At 45.0% G+C, this 24,407-nt stretch overlaps 1 protein-coding gene across 2 annotated transcripts in view; it reads left to right on the plus strand.

The window, feature by feature from the left end:
* The window catches only part of VIT (vitrin), a 118,293-nt gene that overhangs the window by 87,529 nt on the left and 6,357 nt on the right, over positions 1-24,407 (plus strand). For both annotated transcript variants that reach the window (XM_043468322.1, XM_043468323.1), the window contains 3 exons: positions 5,283-5,430; positions 17,962-18,065; positions 22,033-22,259. In XM_043468322.1, coding sequence (XP_043324257.1) covers positions 5,283-5,430; positions 17,962-18,065; positions 22,033-22,259 — 479 coding nt within the window. The remainder of the gene's footprint in view (positions 1-5,282; positions 5,431-17,961; positions 18,066-22,032; positions 22,260-24,407) is intronic.

The raw sequence follows: 24,407 nt of genomic DNA on the forward strand, positions 1-24,407 counted from the left end.
ATTTGCAGAGACGTGGATGGACACAAAGACAGTCATACAGAGTGAAGTCAGAAAAACAAATATATTAATGCATATATATGGAATCTAGAAAAATGGTATAGATCATCTTATTTGCAAAGCAGAAATAGAGACACAGACATATTGGAATTGACATATACAGATTATTGATACTATGTATTAAGTTGATAACTAATGAGCACCTGCTGCATAGTGCAGGGAATTCACTGCTTTGTGGCGAACTAAATGGGAAGGAAATCCAAAAAAAGAGGGGATATATGCAAATATATTGCTGATTCCCTTTTCTGTTAGCAGAAACTAACACAACATTGTAAAGCAACTGTACTCCAATAAAAATGAATTTTAAAAAATTCTTGGAAAAAAGGAGTAAAGTTAACCTGTTTCAGCCATTATGCTGAGTGAAGAGAATGAAGTAAATAGATAAACATTCCACTTCTTAAAACCTGTGAAATCAATTTATCAATCCTGAACATAGCTCCAGATGTAAGAAATAAGGAGAAAAAAATGGTCTAGGAAGAACCAAAATAGATGCTACAAAATCCATGTACTATTGTTTGGCCCTTACTCTAATTAAGTTTTTCTTTTCTGTAAATTTAAAAAAAAAAAAAGGATTTTCATTTAAAAAGGCATATTGAACTACGCTACTGACATCTGAAAGAAAAACTTCTCTTCAGGAGTGCTTCTCAAATTTTAATGTGCACATCAATAACCAGGGGATCTTGCTAAACTGGGATCTATTCTGTATGTCCAGGTGGGGCCCGGGCGTCCGCATTTCCAGCAAACTGTTGGCGCCGGTGGGCGGCAAGCCCCAAAGAGCACCACTGCCACCTGCTGGCGGCAATTCACATCACAAGCCTGGACCTAGGAAAGAGTGGGAATAGCCCTGTTTGGGAAACACGCCAAGCCATAGAGGAGTTCTGCTGTTCTTTTGCTTGATTCTTGACTTTCAGACAGTTCAGTTCAGTCGCTAAGTTGTGGTCGACTCGTTGTGACCCCGTGGACTGCAGCATGCCAGGCTTCCCTGTCCATCACCAACTCCCGGAGCTTACTCAAACTACTCTCCATCGAGTCAGTGATGCCATCCAACTGTCTCATCCTCTGTCGTCCCCTTCGCCTCCTGCCTTCAATCTTTCCCAGCATCAGGGTCTTTTCCAATGAGTCAGTTCTTCACTTCAGGTGGTCAAAGCATTAGAACTTCAGCTTCAGCATCAGTCCTTCCAATGAACACCCAGGAGTGATCTCCTTTAGGATGGACTGGTTGGATCTCCTTGCAGTCCAAGGGACTCTCAAGAGTCTTCTCCAACACCACAGTTTAAAAGCTTCAATTCTTTGGTGCTCAGCTTTCTTTATAGTCCAACTCTCACATCCATATATGACTGCTGGAAAAATCATAGCTTTAACTAGACGGACCTTTGCTGGCAAAGTAATGTCTCTGCTTTTTAATATGCTGCCTAGGTTGGTCATAGCTTTTCTTCCAAGGAGTGACTTTTAATTTCATGGCTGCATTCATCATCTGCAGTGATTTTGGAGCCCAAGAAAATAAAGTCTGACACTGTTTCCACTGTTCCACCCTCTATTTGCCATGAAGTAAAGGGCCTCGATGCCATGATCTTTGTTTTCTGAATGCTGAGCTTTAAGCCAACTTTTTCACTCTCCTCTTTCATTTTCATCAAGAGGCTCTTTAGTTCTTCTTCGCTTTCTGCCATAAGGGTGGTGTCATCTGCATAACTGAGGTTGTTGATATTTCTCCTGGTAATCTTGATTCCAGCTTGTGCTTCACCCAGCCCAGCATTTCTCATTATATACTCTGCATATAAGTTAAATAAGCAGGGTGACAATACACAGTTTTGACGTACTCCTTTCCTGATTTGGAACCAATCTGTTGTTCCATGTCCAGTTCTAACTGTTGCTTCTTGACCTATATACAGATTTCTCAGGAGGCAGGTAAGGTAGTCTCGTATTCCCATCTCTTTAAGAATTTCCCATAGTTTGTTGTGATTCACACAGTCAAAGACTTTGGCATAGTCAATAAAGCAGAAATAGATGTTTTTCTGGAACTCTCTTGCTTTTTCAATGATCCAATGGACGTTGGCAATTTGATCTCTGGTTCCTCTGCCTTTTCTAAATCCAGCTTGAACATCTGGAAGTTCTTGGTTCACATACTGTTGAAGACTTGCTTGGAGGATTTTGAGCATTACTTTGCTAGCATGTGAAATTAGTGCAATTGTGCAGTAGTTTGAGCATTCTTTGGCATTGCCTTTCTTTGGGATTGGAATGAAAACTGACCTTTTCCAGTCTTGTGGCCACTGCTGAGTTTTCCAAATTTGCTGGAATATTGAGTGCAGCACTTTCACAGCATCATCCTTTAGGATTTGAAATAGCTCAACTGGAATTCCATCACCTCAACTATCTTTGTTCGTAGCGATGCTTCCTAAGGTCCACTTATCTTCACCTTCCAGGATGCCTGGCTCTAGGTAAGTGATCACACCATCGTGGTTATCTGGGTCGTGAGGATCTTTTTTGTATAGTTCTTCTGTGTGTTGTTGCCACCTCTTCTTACTATCTTCTGCTTCTGCTGTAAGTCATATGTTATAAGTCATACGGTCATAGCAAACACCCTCTTCCAACAACACAAGAGAAGATTCTACACATGGACATCACCAGATGGTCAATACTGAAATCAGGTTGATTATATTCTTTGCAGCCAAAGATGGAGAAGCTCTATACAGTCAGCAAAAACAAGACCAGGAGCTGACTGTGGCTCAGAACCTAAACTCCTTATTGCCAAATTCAGACTTAAAGAAAATAGGGAAAACCACTAAACCATTCAGGTATGACCTAAATCAAATACCTTACAATTATACAGTGGAAGTGACAAACAGATTCAAGGGATTAGATCTAATAGATAGAGTGCCTGAAGAACTGTGGATGGAGGTTCATGACATTGTACAGGAGGCAGTGATCAAGACCATCCCCAAGAAAAAGAAATGCAAAAAGGCAAAATGGTTTCTGAGGAGACCTTACAAATAGCTGAGAAAAAAGAGAAGTGAAAGGCAAAGGAGAAAAGGAAAGATAGACCCATTTGAATGCAGAGTTCCAAAGAATAGCAAGGAGAGATAAGAAAGCTTCCTTGGTTGTCAATGCAAAAAAATAGAGGAAAACAACAGAATGGGAAAGACTAGAGATCTCTTCAAGAAAATTAGAGATACCAAAGGAACATTCTTGACTTTAGTGGCATCTTTAAACTTCACTTCTTGATTTCATTTGCTTCTTCCAATCTTCATCTCAAGGATTATGCTTGGGCATAGGCAGTTTGGAGGCAGCAAAGGACGGGGTAGCCAGCTGAATGAGAAGAGTTGGCAGGCCCCAACATCCTGGCAGACAGGATCTAAAAGCTTACAAGGTCTCCAGGGAGCCCAGGCACTGATTCCAGATGGAGTGAAGTCAGCCAGGCCCAGAGAGGTCGCTGTCATTACCTACTTCTCCGGTTTTGATTGCCATGCACCACAGCAAGAAAACAAGGCGTTTTCTCAGAACCTTTTTCCTTCATGTCCAGTTCTGTAGTGTCACTCTTTACTAAGTATTCCTCAACAATTCTGTTTAAAACTGTATCAACTCATGTCCATTTCTTGCTTTCATTAATGTATATATGTGCTGTGTGCTCAGTCGCTCAGTCGTGTCCAACTCTTTTGAAATCCCATGGACTATTGCCCGTCAGGCTCCTCTGTCCATGGGATTCTCCAGGCAGGAATACTGGAGGGGGTAGCCATTCCCTTCTCCAAGAAATCTTCCTGACCCAGGGATCAAACCTGTATCTCCTGCATTTCAGGCAGATTCCTTACAGTCTGAGTCCACACGTTTTCATATATATATATATATATGTATATATATATATATTAGGGCTTGCAGGTGGCGCTAGTGGTAGGAAGTGACAACCCACTCCAGTATTTTTTTTTCCATTTATTTTTATTAGTTGGAGGCTAATTACTTTACAATATTGTAGTGGTTTTTGCCATACACTGACATGAATCAGCCATGGATTTACATGTGTTCCCCATCCCGATACCCCCTCCCGCCTCCCTCCCCATCCCATCCCTCTGGGTCTTCCCAGTGCACCAGCCCCGAGCACTTGTCTCATGCATCCAACCTGGGCTGGTGACCTGTTTCATCCTTGATAGTATACTTGTTTCAATGCTATTCTCTCAGAACATCCCACCCTCGCCTTCTCCCACAGAGTCCAAAAGTCTGTTCTGTACATCTGTGTCTCTTTTTCTGTTTTGCATATAGGGTTATCGTTACCATCTTTTTAAATTCCATATATATGCATTAGTATACTGTATTGGTCTTTATCTTTCTGGCTTCCTTCACTCTGTATAGTGGGCTCCAGTTTCATCCATCTCATTAGAACTGATTCAAATGAATTCTTTTTAATGGCTGAGTAATATTCCATGGTGTATATGTACCAGAGCTTCCTTATCCATTCGTCTGCTGATGGGCATCTAGGTTGCTTCCATGTCCTGGCTATTATAAACAGTGCTGCGATGAACATTGGGGTGCACGTGTCTCTTTCAGATCTGGTTTCCTCAGTGTGTATGCCCAGGAGTGGGATTGCTGGGTCATATGGCAGTTCTATTTCCAGTTTTTTAAGAAATCTCCACACTGTTCTCCATAGTGGCTGTACTAGTTTGCATTCCCACCAACATTGTAAGAGGGTTCCCTTTTCTCCACACCCTCTCCAGCATTTATTGCTTGTAGACTTTTGGATAGCAGCCATCCTGACTGGAGTGTAATGATACCTTATTGTGGTTTTGATTTGCATTTCTCTGATAATCCCACTCCAGTATTCTGCCTGGAGAATCCCATGGACAGAGGAGCCTGGCGGGCTCCAAAGGGGCCACAAAGTGATCAATACAACTTAGCAACTGAACACAACAGCTGACGTGGTCTGAGCTAGGAAACCATTCTGAGGGCCTTCTTAGACTTGACTTGGAGGTCTGGCTTTTGAAGTCTGTAACCATGGCTAATACAGAGAATTCTACAACAACCATGGAAATAAGTACCAGCCCAAGTATCTGTGATCTTGGTGCCCAGTGAAAATCTGCTGTGAATATAAATAAATAAGTAAATCTTGCATCTTGCTACTTTTTTTTTTTTTAACTTTCTTTTCATTGCAATCTCAGGCAGCTCTGGCTGAGGAAGAGGGGAGTGGGCGGTGAGCACAATGAGAGAGGAGCAGAATAACAGAGTCCTTTTCCGCTTCTCAGGCTGCAAAGTTGACTTGTCATTTTTAATTGATGGGAGCTCGAGCATCGGCAAACGTCGATTCCGAATCCAGAAGCAGTTTCTGACTGATGTCGCCCAGACTCTTGACATCGGCCCCGCCGGTCCTCTGATGGGTGTCGTTCAGTACGGGTAAGTGTGGCTCTGAATTCAGAAACCAGAGCATGACCCTCGTTTCATTTTGTGCCAGAAAAGAAAAATATCCATACATCTAGCGCACAGCAGATTCATTCTCTTCCCTGATACAGATGTAGATGAGAGAAACTGAAGCAATCCAGATGCCAGTGAAGAAACCTGAGGCCTCCAGAAGGAGGAACAGGTTAATCAACACTTGAAAGTAAATGGCGTTTGCACTCCTGATTGGTAGAGAGAATATTTCTTTGGGGATTAAGAGAGCTGGGTTCAAGTTTTCCATTAGCCAATAGCAGGCTGTGTGGCCTTGGGCTAAGGCCTTCATCTCTCTCTCAGGCAATTTCCCTTTCAACCCTGACTCCTCGAGTATTAGTTTGAGGGGCTCCTGTGTTACCCTAGAGGTGTGTGTGTGCTAAGTCATTTCAGTCATGTCCAACTCTCTGTGACCGCATGGACTATAGCCCGCCAGGCTCCTCTGTCCAGTGGATTCTCCAGGCAAGGAGACTGAAGTGGGTAGCCATGCCCTCCTCCAGGGGATCTTCCCAACCCAGAGATTGAATCCAGGTTCTCTTATATCTCCTTCATTGGCAGGTGGGTTCTTTACCACTAGCTGAGAAGATCAAAAACTCTGTAACAGAGGTCTCACTTATAGGTGAGATGCCCAGAAATCATGGTCTTCTAGGTTGAACTTTCTCCTTTCTCCCAATAACCCGAGGCCTCTGCAGTGGCGGTGGGAAAGCTCACCTGGCAATGGGGAGCACTGCGGGGGGAGGTGGGGTGCGATGGCCCCCAGCAGTCACCTAGCTGACTATCCCCAATTCATTCTACTCTTCTACATAGGATAGAAATTGAGGGCTCATACTGATGCCCACCCTCAACTTTTCTCTTATTGGGGATAATAAATCAATCTTGTTTCACATGCAATAGATTTCTCTGTAAAGCAGATTTACAGGTATCAACTGGAAATAAGTAATCAAAAGAGCAAACAAGCTCAAATCTCAAATAATATGTGGCCTTTTGATCAAGAACCATGAAGGGCAGGATAACTGTCTCCCTTTCCACAAAGGATCTCAGACACAACCTTCACCCTTCATCCCCCAGATCTGTAGCTCGGCCTTGGCCTTGGAAACTAACTTAGGCCTTGGTACCTCTTGCTCAGAAGCCGCAGTCACAGCTTATTTGTGCTTCGTGACAAGTTTAAAAAAAAAACCTGACAACAGCCAGGTCTCCAAACCCTTCAAACATTTAAAGCAGCATTTTAACCAACGTGGTTGTATCAAAGACACTAGGATATTTAGTTTTGTGATCTCCAAAGGAATAAAAATGCTTTGCTTTCACAAGAACCTATAACATTTGTATTTTTAGAATTAAATTCCAATAACATATATAGCACCACCTTCTATTTCTGTGAAGAAAAATCGCTGAGTTAAGTGGCACTTGTATACAGTCAGAGTCAAATATATAAAAATAACCACTTGCTACAAATGTTAATTCTCAGTGTCAGATGTTCTGGAGCATTTTATCTTGAAGTAGGAAAATACGTGGTTTTGGCCATTGTTTTCTTGTTTTTCAACACGTCAACCCATTTTCATTCCTGTTTTTCTTTTTTAAAGATAGCAAATGAATAGCTGGCTTCTCTGGGGAGGAAATATAAGTGTTTTAGTGCAGCTGTCCCTGGTCAGTTTATTGAGGGATTTAAAGCTTGGTGTGTCATCTTGCATTAAAAATAGCTGCTTTAAAAGCTGTGTATACCAAAGTTTATAGGATAATATGAAAATAAGGCGATAAATATGTCAAGGAAAAGAAAAATGGCAGGCAGACTGTTTGGTGTGCTGATGGGAACACGGATTAAAGAATAAATGTAGCAGGGTAGGAAAAACAATTCAATAAAGGCTCCTTCCTCTCAAAATAACATTTTCTCCCACTGTGTTCTTAACGTCATCACCATTTACAGGGAAGAGTTTACCTCCACGCTTTCCAATGTCACTTTCTAAAAATACCTTTGCTGTTTATCCTTTTTTCCACTCAGGGTCCTTATTAATTTAAAGCCCTTAAGGGAAGCGTGTCTGTTTTCCTTCACTTTGTGCTCACATAAGCCGATCGATGGTCTTCGGCCTCAGGGTGGGGTGGAAAGCACAAGGGTGACAGGACATCTTGAATTCTAACCTTTGCGCCACTGGGTGACCTGAAGCAAGTCACTCAGCTTCTCTACGTAAGAGCTGCCGTCGGTGAAGTCCGGGGCAGGCGGAGCGGGTGATTTATTAGGGCTCTGCCAGCCCAGATGTTCTGTAATTCAGTGACTGGCTGTGCTAAGAAGACAGCCAATCAATGAACACTGGGCGAACCCACTTGGAAGCGCTTCCTCTCCCTTCCAGCCTCGGGTTCTGAATAGGTGGGTGAGTGATGAGCGAGGAAACAAAGGCGGCACAGAGGTTATACGTCCGTCGGGGGAACAAAATCAGCTGGAGAAAAGCACTAGGAGGGTGTAATGAGGCTGAAGGGGAAACCCACGCACCCAGAAGTAAAAGCTGAAAATGCTTTTATATCTGCCCCGGCTCTCCCGTCCATTCTTTCTCCAGCAAAACGTCTTAGTGTGCAGAGGGGGAGGGTGTGGGGCAGGGAATGGTGAGGGGCAGAAGTCGACGCAGATCTGAGGTCAGTGTTTCTGGAAGAGGGCTCACCAGTGCTTGGCTGGCTGGGAATCTGGTCCCGTTCCTGGTCCTTTGGGGTCTCACTGGATTCTAGTACCCACGTCACGACCCGCCACTGGGGATCAGCCCCCTTCTCTCCGAATCGCAGCGCAGTGGGGGCCCTAGAAACCTCATGCTTCCACCTCCTCATGTTACAGTCAGGAAACGGGCTCTAAAAGAAACACCCTCCCCGCCAAGAACAAGCTCCCAAGGCGAGGCGTAAGCTGGGAAGGAGCTGGCGGAGGCGGGAGGACTCGGAGCTCCCTAGTCCTCCTCTCGGGCCTCTCACCCCGGGGCGCTGCCCCGGGTCCACGTCAAAGATTCCCCCAGAACATTCTTTCGCTTGGTTTTCCGTAGAGCTGAGGCAGAACTTAGACTTCTGAATTTGGGATTTAGAAGCCTCATACTATGAACAGGAAATAGAAGGCAAATAAATAAGAAATAAAAATACGAGAATCAGAACAATGGCCTGATGCACAAAATGCAGAGCTTGTTTCGCCTGCTGGTCCCTAAGATACTTCCGGTACAGAAGACCGGAAACCAGCCCAGGCAGGCAGGTGAAAGGAGAGTGATGTCACAGGATTGGCGGGTCACTGGTCCCCTCCCTCCTCCTTTCCTGCATCTCCTCGGCTCTCTGCTTGTCCTCGCTGTCCTTACCCGCAGTGGCCCAGCACATCCCCTGCCAGGCTCATGGCTTCTGCCCCTTTCTGTAACTTCCCCTTTCACTGGCTCGGTTCCTCCTTCTGGTCCAGGCCAGGGGGAGCTCTTCAACCCGGGTGGTGCCCACCTTCTCCGTCTCCCACATCCCCTCTGCACAGGCAGAGGCTTGGAACCCAAGATCGGGTTACCTTTCAGCAACCACAGCGTTCCTTCCACAGTCATCACGCACCTCCAGTAAGAGAGTCCACATTTGATACAGACCCAGAGAGGCTGAGTGACTTCCCTAAGAATACACAGCTAATGCTTGACCACTAGGGAGAGGATAGATATTAAATCTTGGGTTAATCTCTAAAATGTGAAACCAAATTGACTTTAAAGATTTTGCTTCTCTGCCAAGAGAGCTCCTGATGACTGAAGTTTTCCACCAAACTTCTGGCCCTGTTGAAGAGAAGGCCAAGACCAAGCCCTCATTTTGCACACGTGGTCTCATTTTAGAATTAAGTAGCCAACAGGCTTGTGGTTGCACTTAAGACCAATGGGAACACTAAGAGGCTAGAGGAAAGAATGGCCAGACAAGTAGCTATTCAGTGAACTCTAGCAAACAGAATGGTGAAGCCAAGCAGGTTACATTTTAGCTGCTGCCTGGATCCACGGGTGCTGAATGCCCTCTGGACCTTCAATATAATGTCTTCATCCCCAGTTTCAGTACAAATGGAACAGAATTGTACATGTTCTTCTGAACTTTGTAATCAACCCCAGGGTACCAACACTGGAAAACAAGCTATAGAATAAAGCAAAATATTGGTTGTTCTTCCTTTCAAAATGAAATCCTTTTCTTTGCTCATGGTTCTCTGACAGGTGCCCTGTGTTTTAGCTCAAAGTTGGGCTGCATTTCCTTACTTTACTTCTCAGCCCACCCAACTCAGCCCGGACTGAACACCCTCAGTCACATTCAGCTGAGCCTCCCTTCCTGCCCCCAAAAGCAGGAAGGATGCTCAGAGGCTCCCGTGGACCAGCTGAGCCGTCCGGTGTGGGGCAACCAGAGTCGGGGGAAGAAACCAGGTGTTGGGTGTGGTTGCGATGGGCAGAATAATGGCTGCAAAGCTGCCCATGTCTGACTCCCTGGAATCCATGGCTGTGATAACTCACTGAGGCAACAACCTTCCTGGCTGTGTGGAATGAATTGACTGGTTTCCCATGAAACAGCAAAAACTGGCTTCATCAGGAGACCTATCATTTCCAGCAACATATCAGAAGCAGAAATCCCTATTATAAGAAACACTTTGGCCCTTTTTTCACGCAACTTAAGAGAGGAACAGAAATGTAAACAGAATGATCCTCACAACCAAGACCGACTGAGCAGACAGCTGCTGCGTGTTCAAAACCCGATGATATACTTACTAGGTCCAGTGCGGAGCCCCCACCAAGATATTCCATCAGAGCCAGAGGGGCTTGGAGCTGTGATTAAAGTCAAGGACCCTGAGATGGGGAGACTGTCCTGGATGCCCAGGTGTCCCAGTCTAATCACTTGGGTGCTTAAAAGCAGAGAACCCTTCCCAGCTATTATCCGTTGAGGGAGATGTGACTACTGAAGAGGCTCAGAAAGAGCGACGGCTGGCTCTGAAGGTGGAGGAGAGGGACCCCAACCAAGAAACACGTGCTGGAAAAGACCAGGCAATGATGGTCTCCAAGAGCCTTTGAAAGGGAGCATGGCTCTGCTGGGGAGAGCCCCGGCGGGCTGCTGACCTCCAGAGCTGTAAACTGGTAAGTGTGTTGGTTCGGCCACTAAGTTTGCAACAGAAATAGGCAACTGCTACACCTGGCAAGGAGGACCCTTCTGTCACGTTTTCTTGAGTTTGCAGCACATGAAGGAATGAGAGGGTTTGGGGCATGAGGCCCCGCAGGAGGGGGCCTGGGAGATGCTTGGCACCATAGGACCCCAGAGCAGGAAGGGGCTGCCTGGTCCCGACGCACCAGGGGAGTTTTTAGAAATGCTGACACCTGGGCATTATCCCAAGCCTATTAACCTGGAATTTGGCAAATACCCAGAAGCTAGTATGTTAATCTGTAGCCAAGGTGAGGATCACTAACCCCCAGAGACGGGAAGGGATAGCTCGGCTTCCCTGGAAAGAGGGCGGCACCCGGCAGAGCTCGGGTCTCTCCAGCCCCTGCCCCGTCCACTCCTCGAGCCCTCCGTCTACACTGCCAGTAGAGGAAGTAACAGGACCCAGAACAGCTGCCTGTCTCCCTGGAAGGGCTCTTCAGGGCCTAAGGGCACGTGCAAAGACCTCTCGGCCCCTCTTCGTTTAAGGCAGGTGAACCCTTGAGCCACACTCCTCAGGGACACAGTCTTGAGGCTGAGTGAGCTGGGAATACAGTTTACACAAGGATCTGATGCTTTTCTGTTCCCACCACAAAGTTTTCCCAGGGGGACAGAGGAAACAGACTGCCCTTGTCTCATGCCTTTTCTACTTGGATGGGTTCCCCTTGACCCTGCAGTGCACATCACCAGGGCTTCTCTGGGCGCCCCCCATCCATGCCATGCTGAGATTATTCTCGCTAGATCCCTGGACCATTCTGCTAGAGAAGCAGACGGCCACTCTTGTGCACATTAGAACTACTTGGGGAACATTTGAAAATCCCAATGCCCAAACCAAACTGGGCTGTGCTGTTATCTGGTGACCCCTGTGCCCTGGGACCCTCCCATCTCCCCCCAGGTCACCAGCCTAGGGCTTCAGGAGCCCCATTCTCCCTCCTCTCTGCCTTTCTTGCACCTTCTGCAGACTTATTTATTCTCCCCTCTTCCCCATATCACTGGCAGCCCCACTGCTTATGTTCTTGATTCTTACAGCATTCTCTAAGACAGAGGCCCCCAATCTCCGGGCCATGGACCAGTACTTCCTGTCAGATCAGCGGTGGCATCAGATTAGAAATAAAGTACATAATAAATGTAATGTGCTTGAATCATCTCCAAGCCATTCTCCCCCTTCAAAGACACTGCCACTCAAACATGATACACAGTGTCATATGTATGAGACAGCCTCTCATGAGGCCATGAGAAAGGCAGAACCTCAGACCTCACATCCAATCCACAGAATCTATATTTTAAAAAAATCCCAGGTGACCGGATGCACAACTGAGCTTGGGAAGCACCAAACACTGTCTGTTGTCAAGACATTCTATGTCCCTGCACTTATCAAGCCCTGCAGCATAACGGACAGCAAGCTGGAGAGCCCCCTGGCTCCAGAGTAATTCCCAGATCAGCAGAGTACATACCCATATTTCCTCCAGCAGGAAGATGCTTGCAGGTTAACTGTGTATTTTTTTTGGTGGCGGGTGGAATTATTGTTGCTAATTACCAAAAAAAAAAAAAATACTCCTCTAAATACAAAATTTGATTATAAGACTCTGCTCCAAATCTCTGATCCTAGGAAATGTGAGAAAGGCCAGTGTCCTTTCAAAAGGGGCTGGTTGTGCTAAGTCCCTCAGCAGGTTGGCCTGGGCCCCTGCATTGACCATAGCTGCTCAGTCCTTTAAGAGGAGGGACAGAATCATTTCGTTCTGAGCTGAGTAATGCCCTCAAGGGACAAGTCCGTCACCCAACCTGCCGCCACCTTAGGCAACCAGAGGTACTCCAGAACATCCTCCTGAGTTCACAGGCATGGTTCAACTCAGTGAATCATAAATCATCACACTTTAGCATTACGAAAATTAAAAGGCTAAGGATAGTCAATAGAATGAGCTAGGCTCCCACAGTTCATGAACTGAGAAACTCCAGATGTTCAAGCTGGATTTAGGAAAAGCAGAGGAACCAGAGATCAAATCGCCAACATCTGTTGGATCATTGTAAAAGCAAGAGAATTCCAGAAAAATATCTACTTCTGCTTCATTGACTACACTAAAGCCTTTGACTGTGTGGATCACAACCAACTGTCAAAAATCTTAAAGAGATGGGAATACCAGACCACCTTACCTGCCTCCTGAGAAACCCGTATGCAGGTCAAGCAGCAACATTTAGAATTGGACATGGAACAATGGACTGATTCCAAATTGGGAAAAGAGTATGTCAAGGCTATATATTGTCACCCTGCTTATTTAACTTATATGCAGAGTACATCATGAGAAATGCTGAGCTGGAAGAAGCACAACCTGAAATCAAGATTGCCGGGAGAAATATCAATAACCTCAGATACACAGGTGGCACCACCCTTATCACAGAAAGCAAAGAGGAACTAAAGAGCCTCTTGATGAAAGTGAAAGAGGAGAGTGAAAAAGCTGGCTTAAAACTCAACATTCAGAGAACGAAGATCATTGCATCCAGTCCCATCACTTCATGGCAAATAGATGGGGAAACAATGGAAACAGTAAAAGACTTTATTTGCGGGGGGGGGGGGGCTCCAAAATCACTGCAGATGGTGACTGCAACTATGAAATTCAAAGACACTTGCTCCTTGGAAGAAAAGCTATGACTAACCTAGACAGCATAATAAAAAGCAGAGACGTTACTTTGTCTAGTCAAAGCTATGGTTTTTCCAGTAGTCATGTATGGATGTGAGAGATGGACCATAAAAAAAGCTGAGCACTGAAGAATTGATGCTTTTGAACTGTGGTGTTGAAGAAGATTCTTAAGAGTCCCCTGGACTGCAAGGAAATCAAACCAGTCCATCCTAAAGGAAATCAGTCCTGAATATTCATTGGCAGGACTGATGCTGAAGCTCCAATACTTTGGCCACCTGATGTGAAGAACTGACTCACTAGAAAAGACCCTGATGTTGGGAAAGATTGAAGGGAGGAGGAGAAGAGGAAGACAGAGGATGAGATGACTGGATGGCATCACTGACTCAATGGACATGAGTTTGAGCAAGCTCTGGGAGTTGGTGATGGACAGGGAAGCCTGGCGTGCTGCAGTCCATGGGGTTGCAAGGAGTTGGACATGACTGAGCAACTGAACTGAAGGATAATCAAGTTGTTCTATTGTAACCTTAAAGTGATGATGCCTTGGAGGAAACAGTTTTGAAAGGTTCTTTCTAAAGGGAATATGATTAGTTAATGTGTTTCTACTGGCATCAAAATTCATTTGAGAGGCTCACTCCATGTGACTGGGGTCCATCAATAGACTTTGGGACTTTAACCAAATGGGAACCTTAGGACTGAAAGGATCTCAGAAGTCCTCTAAAATCCAGGGCTCCCCAAACTTTCCCAAGGATGAGATTCACCTGGATCAGCTTGTTTAAAAAAATCCCCAGCCCAGACATACTGAGTTTCTGCCTCGGGGAGACCTGGTTAAACCTGTGGAGTTTAACAGGGTGCCTCAAGTGAGGCTTGTCATCAGGGAAGTCTGGGGACACTGATGCACCATCCAGCGCTCTGCCCCCAGGCTTCAGCCTCCCTTGAAATCACTTGTGCCCACCTCCAACAGGCATTCATTCTTCTCACGCACTTGCAAGAGAGTCCTTTCCTATTGCATGAATTCGTCCTTTCTATGAACAGTCAAATGCTGGCTCCCTGTCATTTCTCTTTATTAGTCTTAACTCCTCTTTCCAACATAAAACAATTTGATGTTTTCTTCTTGAGTTATAAACCTCTTTGTTTATTTTCTTCTCTTACTTTCAAAGGAAATCCTTAAGACCCACTGAGGGAAACAAATGTGTTTTCCCTTGATGAGATCTTCTAACAAAATTACAAATTAAAAGATTGCTTACATAAAAATATAGTGGCATATCTCTTTGAACTTTTTAAATAAACTTCAGCTCTGAAAAAGGAACCAGGTAAAGGTGTAGGGCCACCAGTCCCAAAAAAGTATGTATATACCCATGCGCTCTGATACTGAGAGTGGTCACAGTCTGCAGGTTAGAGACTTATCATTCATTCCTATAATTTAATCACATTACATCTTAACAAAGATTTATTGAGTGTTTACCACACTCTAAACACTATGACATTTGCAGGGGATACTAATGTAAAATTCATCTAAGTGGTTTGATTACATTTGCCTGTTAGTCCCTTGGTGGATGAGCTCTGCGGTTTTGCTCCTAGTGGTAATTTTAGCAATTGGAAAGAGTTTCAGCAGTCCTCTGGTCCAACCTTTCAATTCATTAAAAATAAATAAATAACCATGATAGAGATTCTGTTCTTTGGGACTTCACCAGCTAGTGAGGGAGGTGATATTTTTAACAGAAACAACATTAAATAAAATGAAAAGCATCTATTCATTGGGTATATGAATAGCTCATCTGTCTGCTTCTGAAGATAGATTCATCTACCCCCATGATGTAATAGGGGGAGAGAGTGATGAGTGTGGGGCTCAGAGGTGGGTGTTCACTTCTACCCAGGATGGTCTAAGAGAGGACATTTGAGATTCCTCCCTTCTTCCCTCCTTTCCATAATTCTCTTTTACCCCCTGTATGTTAAGCACCAGGGAGAAGAAATACTGGAACGCAGCGCTTGTTCTGAAATAGATTATAGTCAACCTTCATGATTTGTGTGTTCCATATTTGCAAATTCACCTACTTGCTAAAATGTACCTGTATCTCCAAAATCAATACTCCTGGTACTTTGACAGTCGTCTGTGGATGTGCGCTGAGGAAGGAGACGTATAACATCCCCAGCTGAGGTCAAACGAGGCAACGCTCGGCCTTGTTTCAACTCGCGCTGTAAACAAGTGTCCTTTTCACAGTCTATTTAGCACCACATTTTCCAGCTATTCATTGATGATTTCACAATTTTAATGGCCCCAAGTGTAGCCCTGAAGTGCTATCCAGTGTTCTAAGCACAAGAAGGCTGTAACGTGCTTAAGGAGAAACCGCAAGTGTTAGATAAACTTCCTTCAGGCAACCAATGCTGCTGGTCATGAGTTCAATGTTAATGAATTGATGATCCAATATATTCAGCAAAAAAAGAAAAAGGAAATTCATTTATCTGTATATGAATCTGCTCCAGAAACTGCTAAAATAACTAATGGAAAAATGGCTGAACTTACGAATTCATGAAATGACGACTACTTTTTTTTTAAGTACGGTGAATAGCCATTATGAAGCTGAGAGCCAAAACAAATCTACACAGCATGACCCAGGGTCAGGAAAATGTTAAACCCTTTCAGCTAGTGTTTCATGATATAGAAAATATGCATATAATTAATTATTGTAAGAAACATATATTAAACTGGGTACCTTGAAACAGAAACATACATAAAACAAGTTAATATGCTGACCTATTGCTGAAAATATGACCAGAGGCCCACAGGAATCCAACCCCCTGTTTTCCCTAGGAACAATGTCTCAGAGACCTGCTAATGTGATGTTTGCAACAACTTTATAAAACATAACTACTGCAGGTAACAAGGCTTGACAGTAGACATAGTATGGGTGATCACTCACTCTACAAAATTATCAACATTCAGACAGCCTTGTGAACAGGCTTCTGGAGGATCAGTATAGATATGATTAGGTGACTAGCTTCCACATTTAATCTTTTTTCTGTAAAAACTTAAGAAAAATCTGTATTTTTGCTTTTGAAATTATTTGTCTACGAGCAACACAAGTTATGGTCAGCTATGATTTCTTCACAATTGTCAGACACTCTCAAGAAATCTTTCAAAATGAGAAAAATCTAGCCCCCCAATCATTTTCAAATGTTAGAGTTCTATGAGTTAAAATTTTTATAGTTAATGGGGTGTCTAGGACATTATGTTTGCTAGACAAATACATAGTTATTATTGTCAATATCAATTTTGCAATTTTCTGTTTTGTCGCTAATAATACTTTGTTGTTGTTTTATTTTTTTTTTTCAGTCCCTGAAAAGTTCATATTCTTTGGTTACCAAGGGTAGATCCAGGCTTTGGGGACTCTGAAGCTTATATAGTTTGGGGATTCTTTTTGGAAAAAGAACCCAAAATTACAAATATGAAGAGGTATTGTTAGCATGTAGGTTAATCCACCTCTGACAGGCTCTTAGCACCTGTGGGGTAAGACATACTCTGGACAGCCCACTGTGGCACAGGAAGACCAAGAAGGAGGCTGTAGCAATAGTTCAGGAAAAAGATCAAAGTCCAAACTCGAGGAGGGTGAGGGGAGGGATGCGAGAGTCACAAGAGATATTGGAGAGGTTGATCTGACAGGACCTGGTATTTGATGAGGACATTATCAGAGGGTATCAAGAATGCATACTGTGGGGATGATCTGATGAGTCAGAAGAAGGACTGCAAAAGGGGATGTGGGTGGTTTGATGGAGCAGGTATGGAAGAGCATTGAAGCAAGCGCAGGCTCTTTTGGAGTTCAGGGCCCCGTGTGACCTTAAAGGTCGCACCTGCATGAGGCCCTGCCAGTGACTGACTGTCAGTGCTTCGGGAGATGTGATTTCACCACGCATCCCCACTTCATCCTGGGTGTGACCACACACTTCCATCCCACAGAGCCCTCGACCCTGCCGGCACACCGTCTCCGTGATCGTGAAAGATCCCACACTCCCTGCTCAGCTGCTCCCAAGCCTGTTACCCAAGGGAAAAGACTCCTTTCTAGAGAAGGGCTCTCATTCTGTTTCTCCACTGAATTCACTCTAACTCCTCTCCAGCTAACCTTTTTCAGGCTTTAGTAAAATAGATGTTGACCTTCCGGGTAAGATTTGAATATTCTCACCCAGTCACAGGAGTCGCAGAATGAGAAAGACAAAACCATGTGTTCTCCTTGCCATGACTGTTAAGATGCAGTTCCAGTGCTGGGGTACCGGGGTGGGGGGAGGCGGGGAGGGGCTATCAATTGAGACTCTCTTCCTGGAGAGGAGGGACTGGGGCAGCCTGGGGACATCCTGACATTTGCAAAATCCCACTTGACAACAGTTCTGCTCTCTAGCACCATGAACGTGATGATCTTTATTTTTCTCTCTATGGGGAAACTGAGGCCCAGAGAAGTCACATGACTTCCCAAGGTCACGAAGCTAGGAGACAGCACAGTCAAAACCAGAACCCACACCTCGTGAGCCCTGAAACGAACCAGTTTTTTCTACACACCCTGCAGAGGACCCAGTCCTCCCGTCTCACCACAGTTCTTCGGGGCATTGTGTAACACCAGCTTAAGGTTTTGAAGCAGCTTCCATTCTATTTGTATATAAAACAACTCTGATTTCTGCTTTGCTCCAAAGGTAAGAATTTTCCCGCTAATTTTTACTTCTTGTTCTGAATCTTCAGAGACAATCCTGCTACCCAATTTAATCTCAAGACTCACATGAATTCCCAGGACGTGAAGGCAGCCATAGAGAAGATTTCTCAGAGAGGAGGGTTGTCTAATGCAGGTACATGTCTAATATCTGTCTAATGTCTAATCCGGATTCAGATCTTCTTGCTACTATGGTTCTCCTTCCATGTGGTCGTCTGCTAGCATCCTAGATAGAAAATGGAAAAATCCAAATAATCCATTAAGAAATGAGTCACAGAATATCTGTATCTTTCCTAAAGTATTACCGTGGATTGGGGGCAAAAATCATTATTGCACACATGCTGGAGAGTTCTTAACAGACCTGTTTCCTCAGGATAGCAGTTTTCTTTAGGACAAGTAGGACTACTGTTTCAACTACCATGACAAGTCTACAAGTTATCAACTATTTTTCTTTGTATCTTGTAAAAAAAATTTTTTTAATAAAAATAAAATTTGGGCTTCCCTGGTGGCTCAGTGGTAAAGAATGTGCCTTCCAATTCAGGAGACACAGGTTGAATCCACATGCTGTGGAACAATTGAGCCTGTGCCCCAGAGCCCATGCTCTGCAACCAGAGAACCCACTACAATGAGAAGCCCGAGCGCCACAACTAGAGAACAGCCCCCACTTCCCACAACTAGAGAAAAGCCTATGCAGCAGCGAAGATGCAGCACAGCCAAATAATAAATAAATAAATAAAATTTAAAAATAAATAAAATTTGTAACTGGCTCCATTCAGGGAGCTTCACAGTGCTCCTTGGGAATCTTTCTCTGATCAGCTCCTGTTACAGAGGTAACTGTGCAGACACATGGTCTTTGTTTCAAGCTGTGTCTCCTGTGATATCTGAGCCTTCCTGGTGGTGATGGGGTGGAGTGGGAGTGACCAAAATCCCAAGGTCAAAATCTAGCCTTCAGTGGAGCAGGTGCAGAAACTCCATTTTATCAGTTCCCCAGAGGCGACCAGGCATTAGAAGTAGTTTCACACTAACTGAGTTCAAAGGTCACTAATGAGCCCATGCCAGTATACCAATTTATAAATGGTAGTCTGACTTTGGGCTTCCCTGGTGGCACAGAGGTAAAGAATCTGCCTGCAATGAGGGAGACCCGGGTTTGATTCCTGGGTGAGGAAGATCCCCTGGAGAAAGGAATGGCTAACCACTCCAGTATTCTTGCCTGGAGAATTCCATGGACAGAGGAGCCTGGTGGGCTACAGTCTGACTTTGGGGCACTGGAAGGACTGCCCACTCCTCAGGGACCCTGTCTGGACCATCACAATCCAGGGAAATGGAGATGTGAGCCATGTTTTTTGGCATGGAATGTGCACAAGGAATACAGCTATCTTTGAAGGAGCATCTTCACAATTACAGTACATCTGATTTATTACTTCCCTCCCCACTTCAATGTACATCTGTTTAGACCAGCACATTAGTAAGTAGCAAATGAAGAGCCTTTGATCTCTGAACAATTCTAAATAAACCCCATCCAAGCCACTTGGATCCGAGACACCAAATCGGATATTGCCTAATCACAAACATGATAGAGTTGATGTCTGATTGTTTTCAATTTGATACTTAGATCAGTGAAATTCCAGTAAGGTATCATGAGTAAAACTCTAAAACTTCAGAAGACATCCTATGTCCTTGATGGGATTAGAGAGGTGTCTTAATAAAACCAGTATATGTTTTTTTAGTAGGTAACATGTTCTATATCTGCCCTGTATTGATGGGGGTTTGAGTTTAGAGAACAGAACCCATTCCAGCTGATTTAAGCAAAAAGGGATTTATTTCAGGGTATGAAATGGTTTTGAGAATTACTGAAGAAACATACTCTAGGCTGAGTTTTCAAAGATGGCTTCCAAAGGCTTCCTGCAGATCCAGGACCTCCGAGGAGCCATGCCTCTTCCAAGACCAGAAAATTGCTTTCTCGATTCTACCACTGCAGCGTCTTTAGGAATCTGCTTCAGCCAGGAAGCCATGCTGATCGGGAAACTTCTGCTACAACTGCCAGCTCCAAAAACATGCCTTGCCTGCATGTAAAAATACATGCTTTGCACCCTACCTTCTCAACACCAAGGAAGCTGGTCACCAATCATGGGCACCTCTGCTAACACTACCCTGGAAAAGTCAAACACTCTACAGACTTAGCTACAAAAATAGCAGAATCAAAAGTACCACCTCTACCCTATGTTTATCTTCTAAACTTCATGTGTGTATCATCTCATGAAACTAAAACACATCCAGAACTCTAGCTGCAAGGAAATCTCAACAATGCAATTTTCAGATTTCTAGCCTCTGCTTTCAAGACATGCTAGAAGGCTAATGGAACATGTATTGAGTGCAAATTGACCATGGCCTCCAGATTTAAAACTGGATGAGGTCAAGGTGATCTTCTGAGGGCTCCCTGCACTCTGCCTACAGGCAGCTAACAGTAAACCAGAGGGGACTGCTGGGTGCCTTGGGCCTTGAGGGAAATCAGCTTTGGCTGTGAACACAGTTCTCTGAGGTTTCCATGCTGCCAGCTCACATGGGTTCTCCAAGACACTTCTCCAGCAACTGAGTATGTAACCATTTGATCCTTTCACTTGACAGATAAAATTGTACTAGTCAGTGATGCCAAGATGCTGGCCAAAACCAAAGAAGCCTTGAGTGTAATGTTATAACCCTAATGTCTTAAGAATGTAGCTCTTAACTTTTATTTAGACGGAGGATCCCTTTGAAAGCCATGGCCTTTGTGCCCAAATAAATACTTATATACACAAAATACTGTGGATAAATTCAAGGGATTTGTGGATACTCACCCCCAGTGCCCAAGGGTCCACAGAGGCCAGGTTAAGAGCCCTGCCTCCGGGGTGATCAGTCATCCCAGTTTGCCCAACGGCATATGGGACTTTCAGGGCTAAACCTCGGAAAATCCCAGAAAACTGGTATAGTTTCTCACCCTCCTTGATTCCAAAAGTCTCCTAAGGCCCGAGACAAGTGTTAAGTATATGCTTGAGAAAGGCATGCTGGGAAGCTGCGTCATCCCTCACAACTGCCGCGCCCAGTTGAGGCAGGCTGTCATCATGGAAACCTAGTCTGGAGCGACCTATCCAGGCCCACGTGGCCAGTAAAAAGCACAGCCAGGTTAGAACACATCTCTCAGCTCTTGGTGTGGTGCCCAAGGCCAGCCAGACCTGTGTCTCTAGTGGAAATGACACGAGAGTCCACTGAATCCAGAATGCACCCTTCCACAGCTGGAGAGTCGAGCTCACTGCAAGCCCTCAAAGCCCAAGGAGAGGGCTGCCCCGCACTTTTGGAAACGGCTCCAGGGCTTAGTGAGGTCAGCTCCAGCACCCAGGCAAAGAACAGACACTATTGTGCCCATGGAAAGCTTTTCTCACCTGCATGCTGGTCTTGAAAACTTTAATTTTTTAATTTTTAAAATTGAAGTATTGTTTATTTACAGTATTATGTTAGGTTCAGGTATACAACAAAGTGATTTTTTTTCAGATTATTTTCCATTACGGGTTATTACAAGATATTGAATATTGTTCCCTATGTTTTACAGTAAATCTTTGGTGTTATCTGTTTTATATATAGTAATTTGCATCTGTTAATCCAATATTCCTAATTTATTCCCCTCCTCCTTTCTTCCTTGGTAACCATGTGTTTGTTTTCTATGTGAGTCTGTTTCTATTTTGTATAGAGAGTCATTTATATTAATTTTCAGATTCCATGTAAGTGTTATCATAGACTATTTGTCTGTCTCTGTCAGACTTACTTCACTTAGTATGATAATTTCTAAGTCCATCCATGTGGCTTCAAATGGTATAAAACCTTTTCAAAACAAGAGAAAATCAGAACTTGAAGCTCAAAATGAAGCTGGGGAGGGAAATGGCTAGTGGTATAGGTTCCATAATATCGTGAATGTACTTAAAACCACTGAACTGTACACCCAAAACTAGTTAACATGATTCAAAAAGGAAACAAGCCAACAAAGGAGGGAATGGATAATTTTTCTGCACCTCTTTGTGCCGCTCTGATCTGTTCCACAATCACTCCAAGCATGAGTTTTCTTTCTCTTCCAGGCCGGGCCATCTCCTTTGTGACCAAGAACTTCTTTTCCAAAGTTAATGGAAACAGAGGCGGTGCTCCCAACGTGGCCGTGGTGATGGTGGATGGCTGGCCCACGGACAAGGTGGAGGAGGCCTCGAGGTTGGCGAGAGAGTCAGGAATCAACATTTTCTTCATCACCATTGAAGGTGCCTCTGAAAATGAGAAGCAGTACATGCTGGAGCCCAACTTTGCAAACAAGGTATGTTTGCAAACAAAGTACGCCTTCTATGTAAGGCATGTAAGTGGAAAACCCACCCAACGTAAGAACGCCTTACACTTTGCACGGCTGTAGCAGCCATCCAGGCTGGGTCTCGTGTTTTTCAAATGGATATTAAGTTCATTTCTAGGCAGGAGGGCCTCCAGTGAGAGACTAGGGAGTCTGGAACCTGGAGTTACCCTCTCAAAGCAAGGCCCCACAACCCACCACACACCTGGTGAACTGAGGCCTGGCATCGGCACCTTGGGAGGAGCAGGGTCCCCAAAGCCTCACATCAGAGGCTTCCCCGAGCGCCTCTCATAGCCCCAGGGGACCGCAGCTGGGCAGCCCAGCCAGTCCTCACGCGAGCACACACATGGGCACACATGCACCACAAGTCAACTCATCTGATAAACAAGAAAAGGAAAGGTACTAAACCACACTAGGGAGCGCAGACTTTCAGACTCAGCTGCCCCTGAGTTCTGCGAAGATGCCCAACAGGACAAGGAGGCAGAACAGATGGGAATCTAGTCCTGTTCCCCCAGTGCAGCTCACTTTGTGTATGCTTTATACAGTAGACCCCACACAAACCTTTCTCCAAAGACAGGACCCCAGGTTTAAAAAGGAAAGGAGGAGGACAGGATGGGGGATAACCCCAGTGTTAGCATCCTGTCTCCAGATCTCCTGGGGCTCAGCTCCCGGCAGAGACCCTGCACTTCATCATCATTCCTGTCTCCCTTAACCTCTAGGACACAGTGTGGCTCTTACTTCACTTGCTCCCTCCTCTTTTCCATCTTGTACCCAAAGCGTAGACTTCCTTGGCTCTCTCCTATGTTCTTACTAGTTTTTTCCCCTCCAGAATCTCTCCCAGGGCCACAGCTTCAGCCTTCACTCACAAGCAGGGACACATGTGTGTGTCTCCCGCCCTGCTTTCTCTGGAGCTCAGTAGCATCTGTTTCCATCTGATTGACTAGTCTCCACCCGATGACCTGAAGAACCTTAAATTCTACATGCAACATGCCAAGTGCATCATCTTTCCCACTCAAATTCCTTCTTCCTCTGGACTGTGCATTAGCCCCACAGCTGTCCCAGACACCCGGAGTCACCCCCAGAACAACTTGTCAGCTCCCATGTCACGTAGCTCACATCTGCCCAATCTTTCCCACGCCCAGTGCCACCTCCCCAGTTCAAGCGAGTATTGATACTTTACATCTGTCCTTTCTCCCTTCTGGATCTCCCCAGTTTGTTTTAGATTTCACAGTAAATCTCGTGCTTTTTCCCAGTCCCACAGGGTCCTTGCTCCAAATCCTTCTCCACTTGCTGTTACTCCTGAGGTCTTCTGGAGGGTGGTCTTAACCCAGCTTCCTAGCGCCAGCCACCCGGTGTCCTGCCCATGCCAAGCACCACACTCTCTCCTGTTGTGACTGACTCAGACTGCCTGGTGGGGACCCCCGCCCCCCATCCATTGGCTAGAATTCAGCTCAGCCTCGACACCCTCTCATATGCCGCCTAAGCAATGGAAAGTTTTGTGAACCCCATTAGGTTTTTACAAACCAATTAAAGTACATTTCCCAGGACATTTTAAAGTCATTTCTTGTTTTCAAATAATGTTTTAATTATACACCTTCATCCAAAGCCAGCAGGTCTGTGATTCTCTCTGTGACCTCCAGAGAGGCAGTGGCAAGGGAAATGGTCACTTCCAGGAGCACACCAACCAGCTTGCTCAATGTTTATTTGCAGGCACCTTGAGTTTTTTCTGGACCATGCTTGGGCGCAAGTAAACATTCATTTGCCTGGGGGCAGGGTTGTCCAGGGGACAGAGCTGGGGTTCTGAGGGCAAAGAGATTTGAGTTGTGACCTAAAGGATGTCGCTTCACAACTGGCCCTCGGTTTCTTCCTTCATGACAAGTGGGTTAGAATTCCACCCTGTAGGGTTAAGGTGGGCAGGGCGTGGGTAGTGAAATGATGTTAAGAACATCTAGTTGGGTACCGCTTCTTGCTGGATGCAGGTCTGCTCTCTAACTGGTTCTTAAGCTTCATCTGCTGTGTGCCTTTTGTTTTCCCAGTCAGAACAAAAGCTTTCTTTAATCCTCGTGGGCTGGTGCCCACCAATGCCAGCCTTATGGCTGGCTGCCAGTACAAACCAGCAGC

Source organism: Cervus canadensis, chromosome 5 (assembly GCF_019320065.1).
Source record: "Cervus canadensis isolate Bull #8, Minnesota chromosome 5, ASM1932006v1, whole genome shotgun sequence".
In the NCBI taxonomy this organism is placed as follows: Eukaryota; Metazoa; Chordata; class Mammalia; order Artiodactyla; family Cervidae; genus Cervus; species Cervus canadensis.